The sequence below is a fragment of the Adiantum capillus-veneris genome, chromosome 21 (assembly GCF_014529385.1).
Source record: "Adiantum capillus-veneris isolate H3 chromosome 21, ASM1452938v2, whole genome shotgun sequence".
In the NCBI taxonomy this organism is placed as follows: Eukaryota; Viridiplantae; Streptophyta; class Polypodiopsida; order Polypodiales; family Pteridaceae; genus Adiantum; species Adiantum capillus-veneris.
In genome coordinates this window covers 17,137,875-17,154,254 of record NC_140951.1, presented here as the reverse complement: position 1 = coordinate 17,154,254, position 16,380 = coordinate 17,137,875, and the positions used below count along the sequence as shown (strand labels likewise).

Here is a 16,380-nt window from a genome sequence, read left to right as displayed (position 1 = left end):
ACACACACCCGAGAAGAAGAGAGTTTTAACGTTGTAGGAAACTATCCCATGAGACCTTAAAAATCTAGCCGTTGAGGAGTTGAACTCAAGACCTGTTATTCAAGAGGGAAATGACATAACCAATCTAGAGAGAGAGAGAGAGAGAGAGAGAGAGAGAGAGAGAGAGAGAGAGAGACCTATATGATCTCTTCCTTGGAACAAAAGCTAATATGTGGTAGGGGAGACAAATATTGAGAATCGCCACATTCATAAGCTAATTACCATGGGAGACATAGCTTCTACCCTAAATCAAATTTCCAACAGTAATAATGCTCCTTTTACAATTCTATAGTACAAGATTGGACCTCAACACAACCTCAAAGCATATGCAACAAAGCTATGTCTCGCTATCTAAGGCAAGTCGAAGCGTGTCGAGTGATATGCTTTCAACAAGTATATATAAATAGTTGTTTTGATCCGAAAAATGCTACATGATATAGTTCATGATATCACCTCACCTCTCTCTATGCCTACGTAAGAAGTTCAATGTACTTCTCTCAACTAATGCAATCAACCATGCACAAACATGATATACAGTACCATAATGCAGGTGCAAAATGGTTTATGTTTTTTACTATGTTTTTTTGTTTTTTTAGGCCCTTTTTTTTTGGGAGGGGGTTTTGGGGGTGGGGTGGGGGGCGGGGGGGGGCGCTATGGAAAATCACAAAACTGACCAAATTGCTGTCTGACATATTTTGGACTATGTACATGGGCTGACATTACTCAAATCCTGCCTATGGTGTTCTTTCAATCTTGACTCAGCCAGCTCAATGCAACGGTAGAGCACCCCTTCTATGTTTGAAATAGAAAGAAGAACACTGGCAGTTACTTCAGGATCATCAGCAGAAAAACTGCATTTGAAGCCTTCAAGGAAAGTACGTAGAGGTTGGAACCACTTCAAGCAAGCTTCATCAAGTCTTACATAGGACAGAATCCCTGTGCAGTTAGAATTTCCTGTATAGAGCAGAAAGTTAATGGTTGCGGATGTTTTCTACGTACACCAAACGTTGGGCAACAGAAAAGTAGGAGTTACCTGATGCCTCCTTGATTAGTAAGAACCGATACAAGTTTAATGCTGATAAAACCTACAAAACGGGAAACCGGTCATGGGGGATTATGCAAGTAACAACCACTCTTGTTAAAAAAAAATACCTCGAGCGTGCAGATCTGATGAAACGATGCGAAGGCTAGACAATCAATGATCCCGTAACCTTACCTCACCCATATTATGCTAATAGGCAAGAACTGTGGGCCTTCAAGATCGCTTTACTCTAGCTTACCACAAAACAAGCCAGCAATGCACTCAGGGAAAGGCAAGTTAACTGCTCCACCACCTCTGGCAAGTCAAATGGCAATCTCTCACATTCTGCCAATGAGAAGTAAAATGCTTTAAATCCTATTGGCTGACGCCATAGATTCCACCCCCCCAAAACCATATTTGGATGTGTCTCAACTATATCAATTGTACTCAAGCTACCGGACAAATATAGTCAACGGATTCTCCTACCTCTGTTTCAGAACCATACATGTCACGTTTGTTCTGTTTTCTCTTTTTACCCACGTTATTTTTGCCCTTGGCTCTATATAAAGTATCCTTATTGTCTACAAAAGGTGCTAATCAAGATGACAATCGAGGAAACACAAACAGAAAAGAAACACCCAAGCCCTTGGCTGAAGTTGCATATCTATTCATATATGCTATTCTATTGTGGAGCCTTGATTATAGTTTTTACTGACAGAATAGCCCTTCCCTAGGAGAGCTAATCACTAATCAAATCACCCAATCCTTGGTTTTTAAGGTGTTTTGAAGTGCCATAGGGAATGTGATGGGACTTCGAGTGGTAACCTTGCAAATCTCTCTCACACACACACCCAACTAGATAGCCTGACAAACTGCTGACTTTCTTTCAGACCTTAGGGATAGGAAGCGTCACAGATCTTCAGACAGTGCTCACCAATCTTCATGCCCTTGGGCTAAGAATGTCTCCACTGCACAACTACAGTTTCACTTGTGCGAGCCCATTGCATACTTCACACTTTCTTGTCCTGCTAAACCCAACCATGAATAGTAATGAAGCAAAAACAACATAAGAAGAATGTATTACCGCATCAATTTGTGCAGGGAGGTCAGGAGGACCTCCACTAGGAGGTCGCAGGATGAAATCGAGGAGCTCTAACACTTGCTCACTGGCAAAAGGTTGCCCTTTGAAATTCCTCTCAGACAATAAAGCAGTGGCCACTTCCTCCTTCACGACATAAAGAAGCAATGAAACCTGAAAGAAATCAATGTGAGCATGAAGCAGACAACGGTTTCAAAACACTGCTTAAAAGAAACAATTGCTCCATGCATAGCATTGCTTTATAACAAACCCATAATGTTTTTTTAAAACCACCTCTCAAAGCATGTTTCAACCTTGCAGCGAACTCACCATTGATGAATGCTCACATTGAAGGATGAGATGTTTCAGAGCTTTAAATCTTTCCACTGCTGGAAGGACCTTCCTGATAATCTGCAACAAGCTCTTTTAGTATATTAGTACTCAAGACAGCCATAGTGTCTCTCTCATATACTTGCAAAAAAAACCCACTATGAAGCTTGTTTGCATCATGGATTTCTTACAAGATGCACACTAAATGTTAAGGAAAACTAGGCATTATATTTTCTTTGATATGGAAATTTCCTACAAAAAACACACTAAATAACCAAATAGTGTGTTGAACGGTACGGTAAATTGTGTAGCTCCATTTCTCAAGCGTCCCCTTGGTAAGGCTTTTGCTCTTAGCATCAAGGCCTCCCTCAGTTCAATGGCTGCACCGACCCACAGAAAGTGTTCAAATGAACACCATGCTGAACCCTATGAAACTAATACCAAGATGGATATGGAAATTTCCTACAAAAAACACACTAAATAACCAAATAGTGTGTTGAACGGTATGGTAAATTGTGTTGGTTTATCAAAAAGCTCCATTTCTCAAGCGTCCCCTTGGTAAGGCTTTTGCTCTTAGCATCAAGGCCTCCCTCAGTTCAATGGCTGCACCGACCTACAGAAAGTGTTCAAATGAACACCAAGCTGAACCCTATGAAACTAATACCAAGATGAAGTTTTCCCATCTATTTTTCAGCTATTTCTTGAGCCCATTAGGCAATATTCACCTTTCAAAATAGGCAATAACACGTAAGATCCATATTATTTTTCTAAAAGTAACATTAGCATAAAGGGCCCATGAGAACCATGTGAATTCTTAAAAGTCGCACTCTCTTTTGCTCGTTGAAGCCTTTGGTTGCTTCCCCCTGTCGCACACACAGCCTTGCCTCCCCTTGCCCCACAGTCATCCGCCCCCACTCGCCCTCATCCTACGCCCGCCTCTGCTCAGCCTGTGATCGGAATGGGATCGTGCTACCTAAGGTGGATGATACGCATTGCCAGTTGTGTATCACTAGTGTGTTGGAGGCAACTTCAAATGCTAGAGGACCCAACAATAGGATTGGGGGCAATCATGTGACAATTCGCAGCTTTGAGCTGGCTGTTTGGGAGGGACTGTGTATGGCTATAAGGATTTCTATTGTATGGCAGCATGAAGCTTTCTCTCGCTCCCAAGACAAATCGAGTTTCTTTGGGTCGGATCGACGACAAGGAGGTGTCACAAACCGCTCGAGTGTCAAGCCACTGAAGACCCGATGGGTTGGGGTTTCTCAGACCCAACCCTAGCCCACCTCCAGCTCCAAGCCAAGGGGACTAAAGCCTGAGAGAAGAAGCGGAAAAAGGAGTCTTACCAACTTACAAAATCATTTAATTGGTCTAGTCTTTAAAAAGAAGTTTCCACCAACTTATGGGACACCATCCGATGGGGCCCTAGTGACATCATACATTATTATAAAATAAAGCAGGACCCCCACACACACAAGCGTACGCAGTTGGCTGTATGGACTGCACCTGCGTTTTTTGCTCACACTGCTGACATGGCAGACTGTAAGACAGATTCCACGTTTGGTGCTGCAAACTGTTGACGTGGCAACGTACAGAATTCCCTGCTTTTGCGCTGGACAGTTTTTAGACCAGATGCTTTTGGAACCAGATGCTTTTCATGTAAACTGCTTCTCAGGCCAACCGCCTTTAAATATGTGCTTAGGGCCCATTCTCTGGCAGTTTCCCGCGTGAAAGTGCAGAGCAGGGGGGTCTGACAATGTACTGAGTAGAAGCAATATAAAAGAAATACCAAAAGGGACACCATGATTTGGGACTAGTGCTCTCTTGCATCTCGCGTGTCATGTATCTCTTTCAATTCAATTTTTTTTGAAGTGCTAAAAGTTTGTCTCGCCTATTCTTTTCCGTTGGCACGTGGTCCCTTTGTCACGATTGTGACTATGTTAACAGCAATACATCTACTCCTAGTTGCAGATACGCGAAGTGCCATGCCAAGGAGGACCCCTGCGCTTGGATGGTCACACCCCTTCGCCCAAAAGACGTGTCTCTTCGCCAAAAGCCACACTCCTTCGACGACTGGTCACGCCCCTTCGCTCTACGGGTGCGACTCTTCGCCCAATGGTTGCAGCTCTTCGCCAAAAGGATGTGTCTTTATGTCTAAAGTCATGTCTCTTCACCAAGAGACGTGTCTTTTCATTTGTGTCTATTCGTCTCCTATATAAGGAGCCCTTGTATCACACATTTGAATCAATCAAACACAGAGTCTTCTAAGTCTTGTCTCGAGTACAGTTCAAGTTTCTTAGTCTTAATCACGAGTTTAAGTACTTAATTAAGGATTAGTACCTAGAATCCTTATACCCTTCCCGTTATAATGGTATCAGAGCTTCAATCGTATGCTTTTCTCAAGCATACCGGTCCTACTAAGAACAGACAGAGCACCATGGCGTTTATGGATTCGGCAAAGTATTTGCAGTTTCTCCTCGACGAGCTCCACACCATTCTTTCACGCCATCCATAACATAATTTCTCGATGCTGCAGAGTTTCCAACAATTTCTAAATTACATGTTACCACCTCTAATGCCTCAGATGGTACCTCCTCCTCCTGCACCAGAAAGTACGAGAGCTTCCAGCGAGCAACCTTTCCAACCATCTGTTTTGATCGGGGGAGTCTTCACGAATATGGTGCAGCCATCTGCTTGATCCAATGCGACCACCTTTGCCACCACCACTGCCACCAAGCTACAATGATTGAAGCATGTATGGATATCCTTACTATCCGTACCCGGGGAATGCTCCTGATCAACGGAAGGATTTCAAAGATGACGGCACAACAATCAAATTTTTCACCTTTTCTGGGGTGAAAGATCAAAAGAAGGCATTGCAGTTCTGTCACGTGCACAAGGCTCTATGTGCCATGTGGACATGCTTCATCGACTTTTAGAGCCAATTTTCCAATTTTGGAACCCTCTTACATAAATGGATAGAACAAGCATTTTGACAGACGTTCGGTGGACATTTGGCATGACATGCATGTAGTTTTAGGTTAGAGGAACCCAACGAGCCATTCCCCGCAACGATCGGATTCCTGAGTGGCAAATGTGTGACAGTTTAACCTAACTTTATCTTCCAGTTTTTCCCTCCTAAGCCTTCAGAAGTTCTTAAGCCCAATATTTGCCTATAAAGGGAGCAGCCAGGCCAGTATTTTGCATCAGAGCAGTTAGCACCAGATCAGCCCTAGCATTTCAACAGATCAACCTGGCATTTTTGCTCCAGATCAACCCCAGCGTTTTTGCATCAGCCATAAGCCATGGCGTTATTGTTCCACGGCAGCAGATCAGCCAGCACTTCGCAATTTCAGTAGATCAGTCCTAGCGTTTTCAGATTTCAGCCCCTTCCCTTGCCGGAAGTGGCTCGGATCTATCATCACTAATTTTTCTTACAGGCTTGGACAATCCAAGCGAGAAATCAATAGCAACACACGAACAGAAACTGTAAAATCACTCAACTTTACACGAGAGAGAGAGAGAGAGAGAGGCGGTGTTCTGCGCCCAGATGCACTGGCCCCAAAGACTGGCACGCCTGTCCCTATTTCTTTATTATTATGAATCGTAACAATACAACTCCCGAGGGTCCTCTGCTCTTAGACTCTGCATCCAGATGCTGTGCAAAGTGAGGCCCCACAAGCTCTTCATAAACAGTACAAGGGTTGCCTAAAAGCAGAGCCCCCAAAAGCATTAGATTCAAAAGCACAAACTCCAAAAGCATCTGCTATCAAAAACCTACGTAAATACCCTGTTGAAACCTGCCAGCGCAAATTAAGGAAACCCGTACAAACTGCCACGTGGCATCGTCAGTGCGTTTTACGAAAATCCCGATGCACTGGCCCCAAAGACTGGCTCTCTTTATTATTACGAATCGTAACAGTACAACTCCCGAGTGTCTTTTGCTCCCAGACTCTGTGTCCAGATGCTTTGCAAAGTGAGGCCCCTGAGGCTCTTTATGAACACGACAAGGATTGCCTAAAAGCAAAGCCCCCAAAAGCATTAGATTCAAAAGCACTAACTCCAAAAGAACCTGTTGTCAAAAGCTTACGTAAAAACCCTATTGAAACCTGCCAAGGCAAACTACAGAAAACCGTACACGCTACCACATGGCACTCTCAACGTGTTTTACAAAAATCCGTATAGCTTGCCACGTCAACATTTTCATACGACTTGCCACATCATCGCTCCAGGCATTTTACGGAAACTTGCCCAGAGTTCAAGCTTTTGAATTTATTAGGTTAGGCCCCTCAGTCCGTGCTCAGAAGTTCTAGGTTCAATTCTTCAATTTCCATTGTCCACTCAGCCATTCCTCTTCTTGTTGGGCAAGCCACGTCATCACTTTGTGACAATTTTCCCGTTGCGGTCCGGTACTTCGGCAACCCATCGAGCCTCTCCTCGGCTATTCCCTCGATGGCATTGAGTGCTCCCATTGTTGTCCATCATTGGCATTATCGAAATCTGCATTTCCAGCCCTTCATTCCTCTCACATCGGGAGAGCAATTCAGCCCCAAATCTACCCCTTGGTGGCCATCCACAATCCCACATCGAGAAGGATCCAAAGGTGCATCAAATCGGCCCCGAAAGGCCTCGTCTTGAGGAGTTACCGCAGCGACATTCCCCATTCGAGTCAGTAGAATCTGCTCTTGAGGTTTTGCATGTGTGTACATTCCATTTACGCAATCTAAAGCAAATACCACATCGGCAACAGTGTGGGGGGGCCCTTGAGAGGGTTGGTTGGGACCCCATCGACTGTCATTCTCCTCTCTCTCTCTCTCTCTCTCTCTCTCTCTCTCTCTCTCTCTCTAACATTGCAGAGCTCGGCCCACACTCATTCGACCACTACCGGCACTCTCATCGACTGAACTGTAAGGTGCAGCGGAAGTGAATGTTGAACTTTGCTCAAGATGAGTGCTCCGAACTGTGCTCAAGGGTTCCTTTTACTTACGGAAGGAAGAGCCTTCTGTTCCTTTAGTGAGAGAGTGCAATGGACACAAACAAAGTGGTGAACACTGTGAATGAAGGTACGGAGACTGAGAGATAGAGAGAGAAGAATACGACACCAGAATGTTGTCAAACCCTCCTGTGAAGGCCCCACTCTCTATGGCGAGAGCGGTCTACTATTGATTGCACAAATCTCTACAATGCTTGGACTTGCCGACGATGTCGACGACGATGAGGATGACGACGAGACAGGCTGAAATCTGAAAATGCTAAGGGCTGAAATCTGAAAATCTTTATCTGCTGAATTCGGACTCTATGTCGATGATGACGATGCGACGACAACGCGCTGAAAACGCAGATGCTTAAATCTCCGTTTTCCGGGCTAAAATCTGCAAACTTCGCGGGATCTGACCGTGCAGCGAGGATCTGCTGCGGGAAGGTGAGGCCTGCAAGGTTTGGGGCTTCTACTGCGGAGTCTCACTGCTGAAAACTGAAAACGCTGGTCCTTCTTGAGTCCTTCTCGCGATGGAACTGCAAAATGCTACGGGCTGATCTGCAAACCAAAAACGCTAGTGGGTCTGAGGTCCTGCTGTTGCCGGTTGTCCTGCAATTGCAAAACACTAGGCTGATCTGCCGTTCCACTGTCGCCGGGAATCTGCAAGTGCAAAAACGCTGGCTGATATTGTTGATGGTTGAAAAACGCTGAGTCTTCCTGCCGGTGGGGAGTCTTGCTGAGAAGGTGCATGTTGAACCCTTGGTTCTTGTTGCCTCTTCTGCCAGAAAGTGCTAGCGCTAGGTTTGCTTATATACAAACTTAGCAAAATTACCCTACCTACTTTCCAACAAAAGTCACTTAATAAATAAGTGAAAAATGTCAAAAATAGGGAAAATAGGTTTTAATGCACTGGAAAATTCCCATGATGGATTCTAATGGTAATGTTGATGATCATGTTGTGTGCAACCGGAGGATATGCATCTAATCTAAGTGACTGGTCATGCACGGTTTGCGAACACAGACTCACAAAAGTGCCAGATCACTTCCTATTCTAGACTGAACTGAACCCTGGTCATGCTGTAGCTTGTCCACGGACTCATAGGGTTGGATGTGCCACGTGACATCGCCTCCTTTTCAAAGTGAGGTACTGGTACCGAACTGTATGGCGTCGAGGGAGATCGCCAACAGGGTCTGGAATCCTGGAAAGGACTCTTTGCCGGCCCATGCTGAGGTGTGGGTCGTGCGATACTTGAACTTCATAAAGGTGTGTAACGCTTGCTTCTCTGGGCCGCGCCGAAAGCGACACAAAGTCTTATGTGGCTCCTTCGATGCTTCAACTTCATCTAGAGTCATGCTTCTTTCTTCTTCAAGAATCTCCGAGGCTCAAAATTCCTGAAACCACTTCCAACACAAAAACATGAACATACCTATTCCATGTAAAGTGACCGGAAAAAATCTCGTCTTCCTCAAGGACTGTGTATGCAATGTAGATGAACACATAGATGGAGTGCCAAACCATTCACTACACACACGCAAACAATGAGAGCGAATCTTGTGTTGCTGATCTAAATCAATCAACTGTGTCAATTCACAATGGAAATGCCCATGCTTGGAGCTCATACTTTCTTGTGCTCTTTCTACGACTGTGTCATGCCAAGGAAGAGACATGGTATGTGACTTCCTTGAATGCGTATCTTTCAGCTTCTCATAAGAAATCCGCATACATCCGTGCTCATTCATGAGTGAATCGTGCTCATCGAACAATATGTCATGCCTAGGAAAAGGGATCACATAAAGACGCTGACTAAAATACAGGAAACAATTACGAATGAAACACTCGAACAATGCATCCTGACGAATCATTCGAACACATAATACTTCCTGTAAGGGTTCTTTGGACCTAGGCTCGAGAGCCAAGATCGGTTCTTTGTGTTTGATCGAATCTTCCTGTGGGGATCCTGTTGACCTCGACTCGAGAGCCAAGATCGGTTCTTCGTGATTGATCGAATCTGCAATGAGGTTAGCTTCACTAGAGAAATTATCAACTAACACATCATCCTTGTGAACAATCACATCATCTTTATCTTGCAAATCATCATGCTTGTGAGAAATCACATCTTGATCATCATGCTTGTCATTCAAATCATCATGCAAATCTTGTGTATCATGCTTTGGAGAAGACGAGACCGAGAGAGTCTCCTTCTCCTAATTCTGTTCAAACTGTGCCTGCACAATAAAGAAGAGTCGCAATAACTCTTGCATGTGTTGCGCTTGCTCATGCTCACGCTCTATGGATGCATTTCTTTCTGCTTCTCTCTGCTTTTCTTTCTGCGTGTCTGCGATCTATTTCTGCTTTTCTTTCTTTGCATTCACGATCAAATTCTGCCATTCTTTCTACTCTTCTTGCTTCACGTTCTAACTTCCTGTCCATAAACATCTACTCCAACTCCTCCATAGGAGTTAGTGCAATCCTTGGCGTAGATGGGGAAGGGGGAGGGTCGAAAAAACCTCCTGGTGGGGAAAATTCTTCTTCGCCTCTCTCATGCTCATCACCTCCAAGCGAAGTATCCATTCCGCTTCGAGTGATGACCATCCACTAAAGTCTTGGGTTCTTGTGGTCTTGGGTTCTTAAGTTCAAGAGGAACTTGGGTTCTTGGGGGTCTTGGGGTTCTTGAGGGTCTTGAGGTTCTTGAGTTCTTGAGGTCCTTTCGCTTACAATCTGTGTTAGAGAAGGATCTTCTCTTTACCCGAGTTCTGCTCTTTTCCACGGGCGCACCCCTTGGCGGCCTTGCGCTAACACCAAGGTTTCTTTTTCACACCTCACGTCGATTGGCTGGCCGCTAAGTGCAAGGTCCGCTCTCAATGAGTGAAAAGAGGCACAAGGGGAGGCTGGACAAGCCCTTCTTTCCTGGGTTTCCTGTCACTCTTCAAAAACAAGATTAGGAATCGACACGCCCAAGAGAACTTGGGTTAGTGCGATCTCAACAAGCAAAAAAAAATATGTGGTTCTTGTGGTTCTTTCCTTGAGTGATACAGAACACGGCCAAAGCTCTAATACCAATGTAAGGTGCAACGGAAGTGAATGTTGAACTTTGCTCAAGATGAGTGCTCCGAACTGTGCTCAAAGTTCCTTTTAATTACGGAAGGGAGAGCCTTCCGTTCCTATAGTGAGAGAGTGCAATGCACACAAAGTGGCGAACACTGTGAATGAAGATGTTGAGACTGAGAGATAGAGAGAGAAGAGAATACGACACCGAATGTTGTCAAACCCTCCTCTGAAGGCCCCACTCTCTATGGCGAGAGCGGTCTACTATGGATTGCACAAATCTCTACAATGCTTGGACTTGCCGACGATGTCGATGACGATGAGGACGACGATGAGACGGGCTGAAATCTGAAAATGCTAAGGGCTGAAATCTGCAAATCTTTATCTGCTGAATCTGACTCTATGTCGATGACGACGACGCGCTGAAAACGCAGATGTTGAAATCTGTGTTTTCCGGGCTGAATCTGCAAACTTCGCGGGATCTGACCATGCGGCGAGGATTTGCTGCGGGAAGGTGAGGTCTGTGAGGTTTGGGGCTTCTACTGCGGAGTCTGACTGCTGAAAACTGAGAACGTTGGTCCTTCTTGAGTCCTTGTCACGATGGAACTGCAAAACGCTAGGGGCTGATCTGCAAACCAAAAACGCTAGTGGGTCTGAGGTCCTACTCTTGCCGGTTGTCCTACAATTGCAAAATGCTAGAATGATCTGCTGTTCCACTGTCGTCGGGAATCTGCAAGTGCAAAAATGCTGGCTGATCTTGTTGATGGCTGAAAAACGTTGAGTCTTCCTGTCAGTGGGGAGTCTTGGTGAGAAGGTGCCTGCTGAACCCTTGGTTCCTGTTGCCTCTTCTGCCAGAAAGTGCTAGCGCTAGGGTTGCTTATATACAAACTTAGCAAAATTGCTCTACCTACTTTCCAACAAAAGTCACTTAATAAATAAGCGAAAAATGTCAAAAATAGGGAAAATAGGTTTTAATGCACTGAAAAATTCCCCTGATGGATTCTGATGGTAATGTTGATGATCATGTTGTGTGCAACCGGAGGATATGCATCTAATCTAAGTGACTGGTTATGCACGGTTTGCGAACAGACTCACAAAAGTGCTAGATCACTTCCTATTCTAGACTGACATGAGTGGACTGAACCCTCGTCATGCTGTAGCTTTTGTCCACGGACACATAGGGTTGGATGTGTCACGTACTAGAGCTACGGAGATCCAAACGGCCACGATTGAGGAGAGGAACTACACAACATCGATGGAGACTACAACAAAGGATTCGAGCCATACTCTCTCGACATCCAGAGTGCAGATGAGGATGGATTCTAGTAGTAGTATCTTTGTTCTAGTTCTTTTGTACCCAGACATGGTATTAGATTCAGCATTTTGTAACAGATTGGTCTCATAGGTCATTTTGGCCTTTTGAAGACGTTAATATAACATTCCATTTCGTTTCATTTCATTTCTCTCTCTCTCTCTCTCTCTCTCTCTCTCTCTCTCTCTCTCTCTCTCTCTCTCTCTCTCTAACTATGAGTTACGCACGGAGACACAAGCCATAGCCAACTTCAAGAAAAATCCCAAAAAGGAATGGCTGAAAATAAAGGAACGGAGACATGACATTATGGGGGACATAAGCTCAGATGACATGTACATGTATGTGGAACAACTATATGTGCATAATAATGCGGAAGAAATGCCACACATGCAAACCGATCTCCATGCCCAAGACCACTTTGATTCCGAAACGGTTAAAAAAGGCATACAGAAACTTGCTAATGGGAAAGCTCCGGACATACTACACTTGAACTCAGAAATGCTTAAATGGTCAGGTATGAGAGCCAGAGAGTGGATACATAGAATTCTAAACCAAGCCATTGTTCAAGGGCTACCCGAGGATTGGCAAAAGAACTGGATCAAAGCACTTTAAAAAAAAGGGGATGTAAATCAGCCTACCAACTACCGTACCATTATGGTAGGATCTTGCATGGCAAAGCTTTTGGGAAGCATCTTAGAACAAAGCATAAGCACATGGGCAGAGACAAATGGAAAACGAGCAAAAGAACAAGCAGGTTTTCGACCAAAACATAGCACCATTGATCACCTTGTTTCACTCAGGGTATTAATGGAAGAGAGTCGGCTAAAGGGAGAAACATTATACTTTTGCTTTGTAGATTTCACCAAAGCCTTTGACACGGTCCCGAGAATGGGTATATGGAAAAGGATGGAATGCATAAAAGTACCGATGCATCTCAGGAGTGCGGTAGCACGTCTCTATGACAGAGTCATATGTCAACTAAAAACGCACGAAGGGCTGTCCAAAGCTTTCTCGAGCAACATGGGGTTCAAACAAGGATGCCCTCTCTCCCCTACTCTTTTTGGATTGTGCATTGATCAAATAGAAAGCTTCCTCCCTCAACTAGAAGGGGATGAACCAGCCATCGGGATGCTTACACTTCTCATGCTCATCTATGCAGACGATGTGGCTGTTTTCGCCCATGACATTACAGCTCTACAGAAATTGGTCGATGCGTTACATGCTTTTTGTGAAAATGTGGGTCTATCAATCAATGTAGACAAAACAAAGTTCATGATTGTAAAGACTCGTAAGATGGATATCACGCCCCCCTCATGTATCAAGGGAAACAAATTGAGAAAGTCGACAGTTTCAAGTACTTGGGGATTGACATCCCGTGCAACTATGCTTGGGGACAATGCGCACATAATAGAATTGACATCGGCCATGCCAAGTACTATCAATTTGAAAACATGTGTACACAAAGGAGCATAAAAAGATGGGAGATAAAAGCGACCATTTTTGAGACATGCGTAGGGCAAGCCATCCGTGGAAATCTGGGGAGCAAGCATTTCAGCCCACACATGGAATGAAATTGAAAAAATTCAGAAAAAGTTTCTATGTCGACACATGGGGGTCAAAAAGACGACACCATACTCCGTGCTACTCTTGGAGACAGGCAAGAGACCACTAGAAATGAAAGCATTGCAAAAAATATACACGTATATCATGAAGGTCAAAGCGATGCCTACTACTCGAATCCCCCGCATTGCATGGGAAACGGGATGTGCGCCACAAAAGACAAAAAAAAAAGCAAATTTCTGTCATCGAGCCTCATACAGGACATTAAGAAATGGTTCGTTAAATGGAATGTAGAGGCATATGTGGACATGCTTATTGAGGAGGGCAAGGAGGGAGAACATATGCTGAATTTTGAAATTGCATTACTAAATAGCCTCCACACCAAGTGGAAGACAGCGCAACACCGCTCGAAATTTGAATACTATTGCAAGCATGTCAACACAAAGTATTGGGAAGACTATAGCACAAACCCAATGGAAGCCCAAGCCCACATACGAACACCCATGCCCCACATGGCACGAAGAGCCATCTCTTTGATGCGCACAAGGTCACATATGCTCAAAATAGAAACAGAGGGCTGGCTGAAAATTGATGCTTCTAAACGGATATGCACATCATGTACAATGTAAGCTCCCGAAGATGAAGCACATGTGACATTGGAATGCCCAGAATACGCTCACATCCGGGCTAATTTTCAACCACTTCTAAGCGGTTGCTCTACCTTTGCGGACCTATTATCCAAGACAGACCTCTCCCCTACAGCTCTCGGAACATACCTCACCCACATACTTGAGCATCAAAAGACACTCATAGGAACACAAAAAGAGAATAACACACACCACACCATACACCCTCGTGAGAGGAGACTATGTATCACTTTGAGGTCCCATGGGTCATTTCTGGCCCCCCGCGGACGTTAATACCAAATCAAATCAAATCAAATCAAATCTCTCTCTCTCTCTCTCTCTCTCTCTCTCTCTCTCTCTCTCTCTCTCCACGTATGGTCAAGAGATTGTGGAGTATACAGATGCATACACTTACCTTGGGATAGTCTTCACTGGGCCGAGGTTTTCTTTGGGGAGAGCAGCAAAGACTAGACTGACCAGAGCTTATGCGGCCTTGGGAGGCTTGGAGAGGATGTGTTCGCAGGTTCAGTTCCAGGAACCTCGGACAAAGTTATTGCTCTTTGATACTTTAGTAGCCTCAGCTATGATGTATGGGGTACAGGTATGGGGACCTTCTGTAGGCCAGGATGGTTGGAGAAGTATGGAGAGGCCCTTGGTATCTATGATCTCCCGATTGATTAGAGCCAAGGCCTCCGTACCTCACGCGATCATTCGAGCAGAGCTAGCTGCCCCCCCCATGGAGATTGAGGCGCTTACCAGATCAGTGTCCTTTGTGCACAGCCTATGGGATACTACTAGAGACAGATATGCTAGATTGGCCCTTGAGTCTTCCAGACAGTTAGCTCTACAGGGGGACACTTCATGCTGGTATGCACAGATGACTTCATGGTTTCAGACGCATGGCTTCACCATGGACAGGTTGCCCCCTTTCCAGTATTCTCTTCAGGCACCCTCGCTGTCTCTTACACGGGTGGAGATCACTAGACTCATTCGTCAGGACCTGATCCAGCTCGACACCAGGAGGACATGGATAGAGCCGCATCAGGAGTTGAGCACGAAGATGGCTTTCTATAGAGAGCATCTTCTCCACCTCACAGGAGATGGGTTTGTGATTCGACCCAGCTACATGGACACACATATGTCTCATGGTTTGCGTTGTGCCATTGGTCAGATACGCACATCCTCACATCAGCTCGAGATTGAGACCGGTAGATTCAGAGGGATACCAGCAGACAGCAGGATATGCCGATTATGCCAAAGAGAGCCAGAGACAGAGTTGCACTACATATGTCATTGCACAGTGTTCTATGAGATACGGGGGCGTTTCCACTGCTTATTCAGAGAGGGTTTTGGTCCTCTATCTAGGGTCATAAGTTATGAGGATCAGAGATGTCTTGGACTATATCTACTTGAGTTACACAGGTATAGAGACACTTTACTGGGGAGAGCTAGAGAGAGGCAGTCCCAGAGACACATTACAGATTTCTTTTCACTAGATATGGGACAGCCAGAGGAGCAGCCACCACTGCAGAGCTCGTCCCACACTCATTCGACCACTACTGGCACTCTCATCGACCGAGCATTGGAGCTACAGAGATACAGACGACCGCGACTGAGGAGAGGAGCTACACAGCATCGACGGAGACTACAACAGAAGATTCGAGCCATACTCTCTCGACATCCAGAGTGCAGATGAGGATGGATCCTCACCATTTCTTCCATCTTTGTTTCACACACTGTTACATCCAGTTTACCGGGTACCTATTGTATCAGCTGCTACACCCACGTAGTTTTAGATTGTAGTAGTAGTAGTAGTATTTTGTTCCACTTCTAGTTCTTTTCTAGTTCTTTTGTACCCAGACATGGTATTAGATTCACTATTTTGTAACTGATTGGTCTCATAGGTCATTTTGGCCTTTTGAAGACGTTAATATAACATTTCATTTCATTTCATTTCTCTCTCTCTCTCTCTCACATTTCCTCTCTTCACGAAAAGGTAAAAGGAACCATCACTCAAGCTAAAAGGAAACACTAACGCAAGGAAGTAAAGGATTGGTGGAAGTGTAAAACTTAGATCTTCACCATTTCAGTTCCGTTGCACCTCACATTGGTATCAGAGCTTTGTGATTTTGCACTAATCCGCTAATCTTTAAAAAAAATTATTTCTCTAGTGTTTGAGTGTGTGTTGTAGCGTTTCTCAAGGACGCTTCTCTCACTCGGGGAACCGCAGGTCCTGCCATGGTGCGTAGGACCTTGAGCGTAGGAAATGCGAACACTGTATAAGTTGTGGTGCGCTTGCCAAAGGGTAGTTGAGTTGGGGTGCACACATGACCACCTCGAACATTAAGAAATTGTCACAAACTGCTGACATGTCAAGCCACTGAAGAACG

At 44.9% G+C, this 16,380-nt stretch overlaps 1 protein-coding gene across 2 annotated transcripts in view; it reads right to left on the bottom strand.

Moving 5' to 3' along the window:
• Nucleotides 1–420: 420 nt before the first annotated feature.
• The window catches only part of ALF4 (aberrant root formation protein), a 94,042-nt gene continuing 78,082 nt past the window's right edge, over nt 421–16,380 (bottom strand). The window contains exons 10-14 of one of the 2 annotated variants that reach the window (XR_015185633.1): nt 2,469–2,549; nt 2,145–2,312; nt 1,995–2,085; nt 1,073–1,124; nt 908–993 (exon numbers count right to left, since the gene is read on the bottom strand). Coding sequence is in view for 1 of the 2 variants with exons in the window: in XM_086493191.1 (XP_086349317.1) it covers nt 740–993; nt 1,073–1,124; nt 2,145–2,312; nt 2,469–2,549 (555 nt within the window). In the remaining variant the exon portion in view is untranslated. Of the gene's footprint in view, nt 994–1,072; nt 1,125–1,994; nt 2,086–2,144; nt 2,313–2,468; nt 2,550–16,380 lie in introns of both variants that reach the window. The other variant, XM_086493191.1, reaches the window with a different exon arrangement.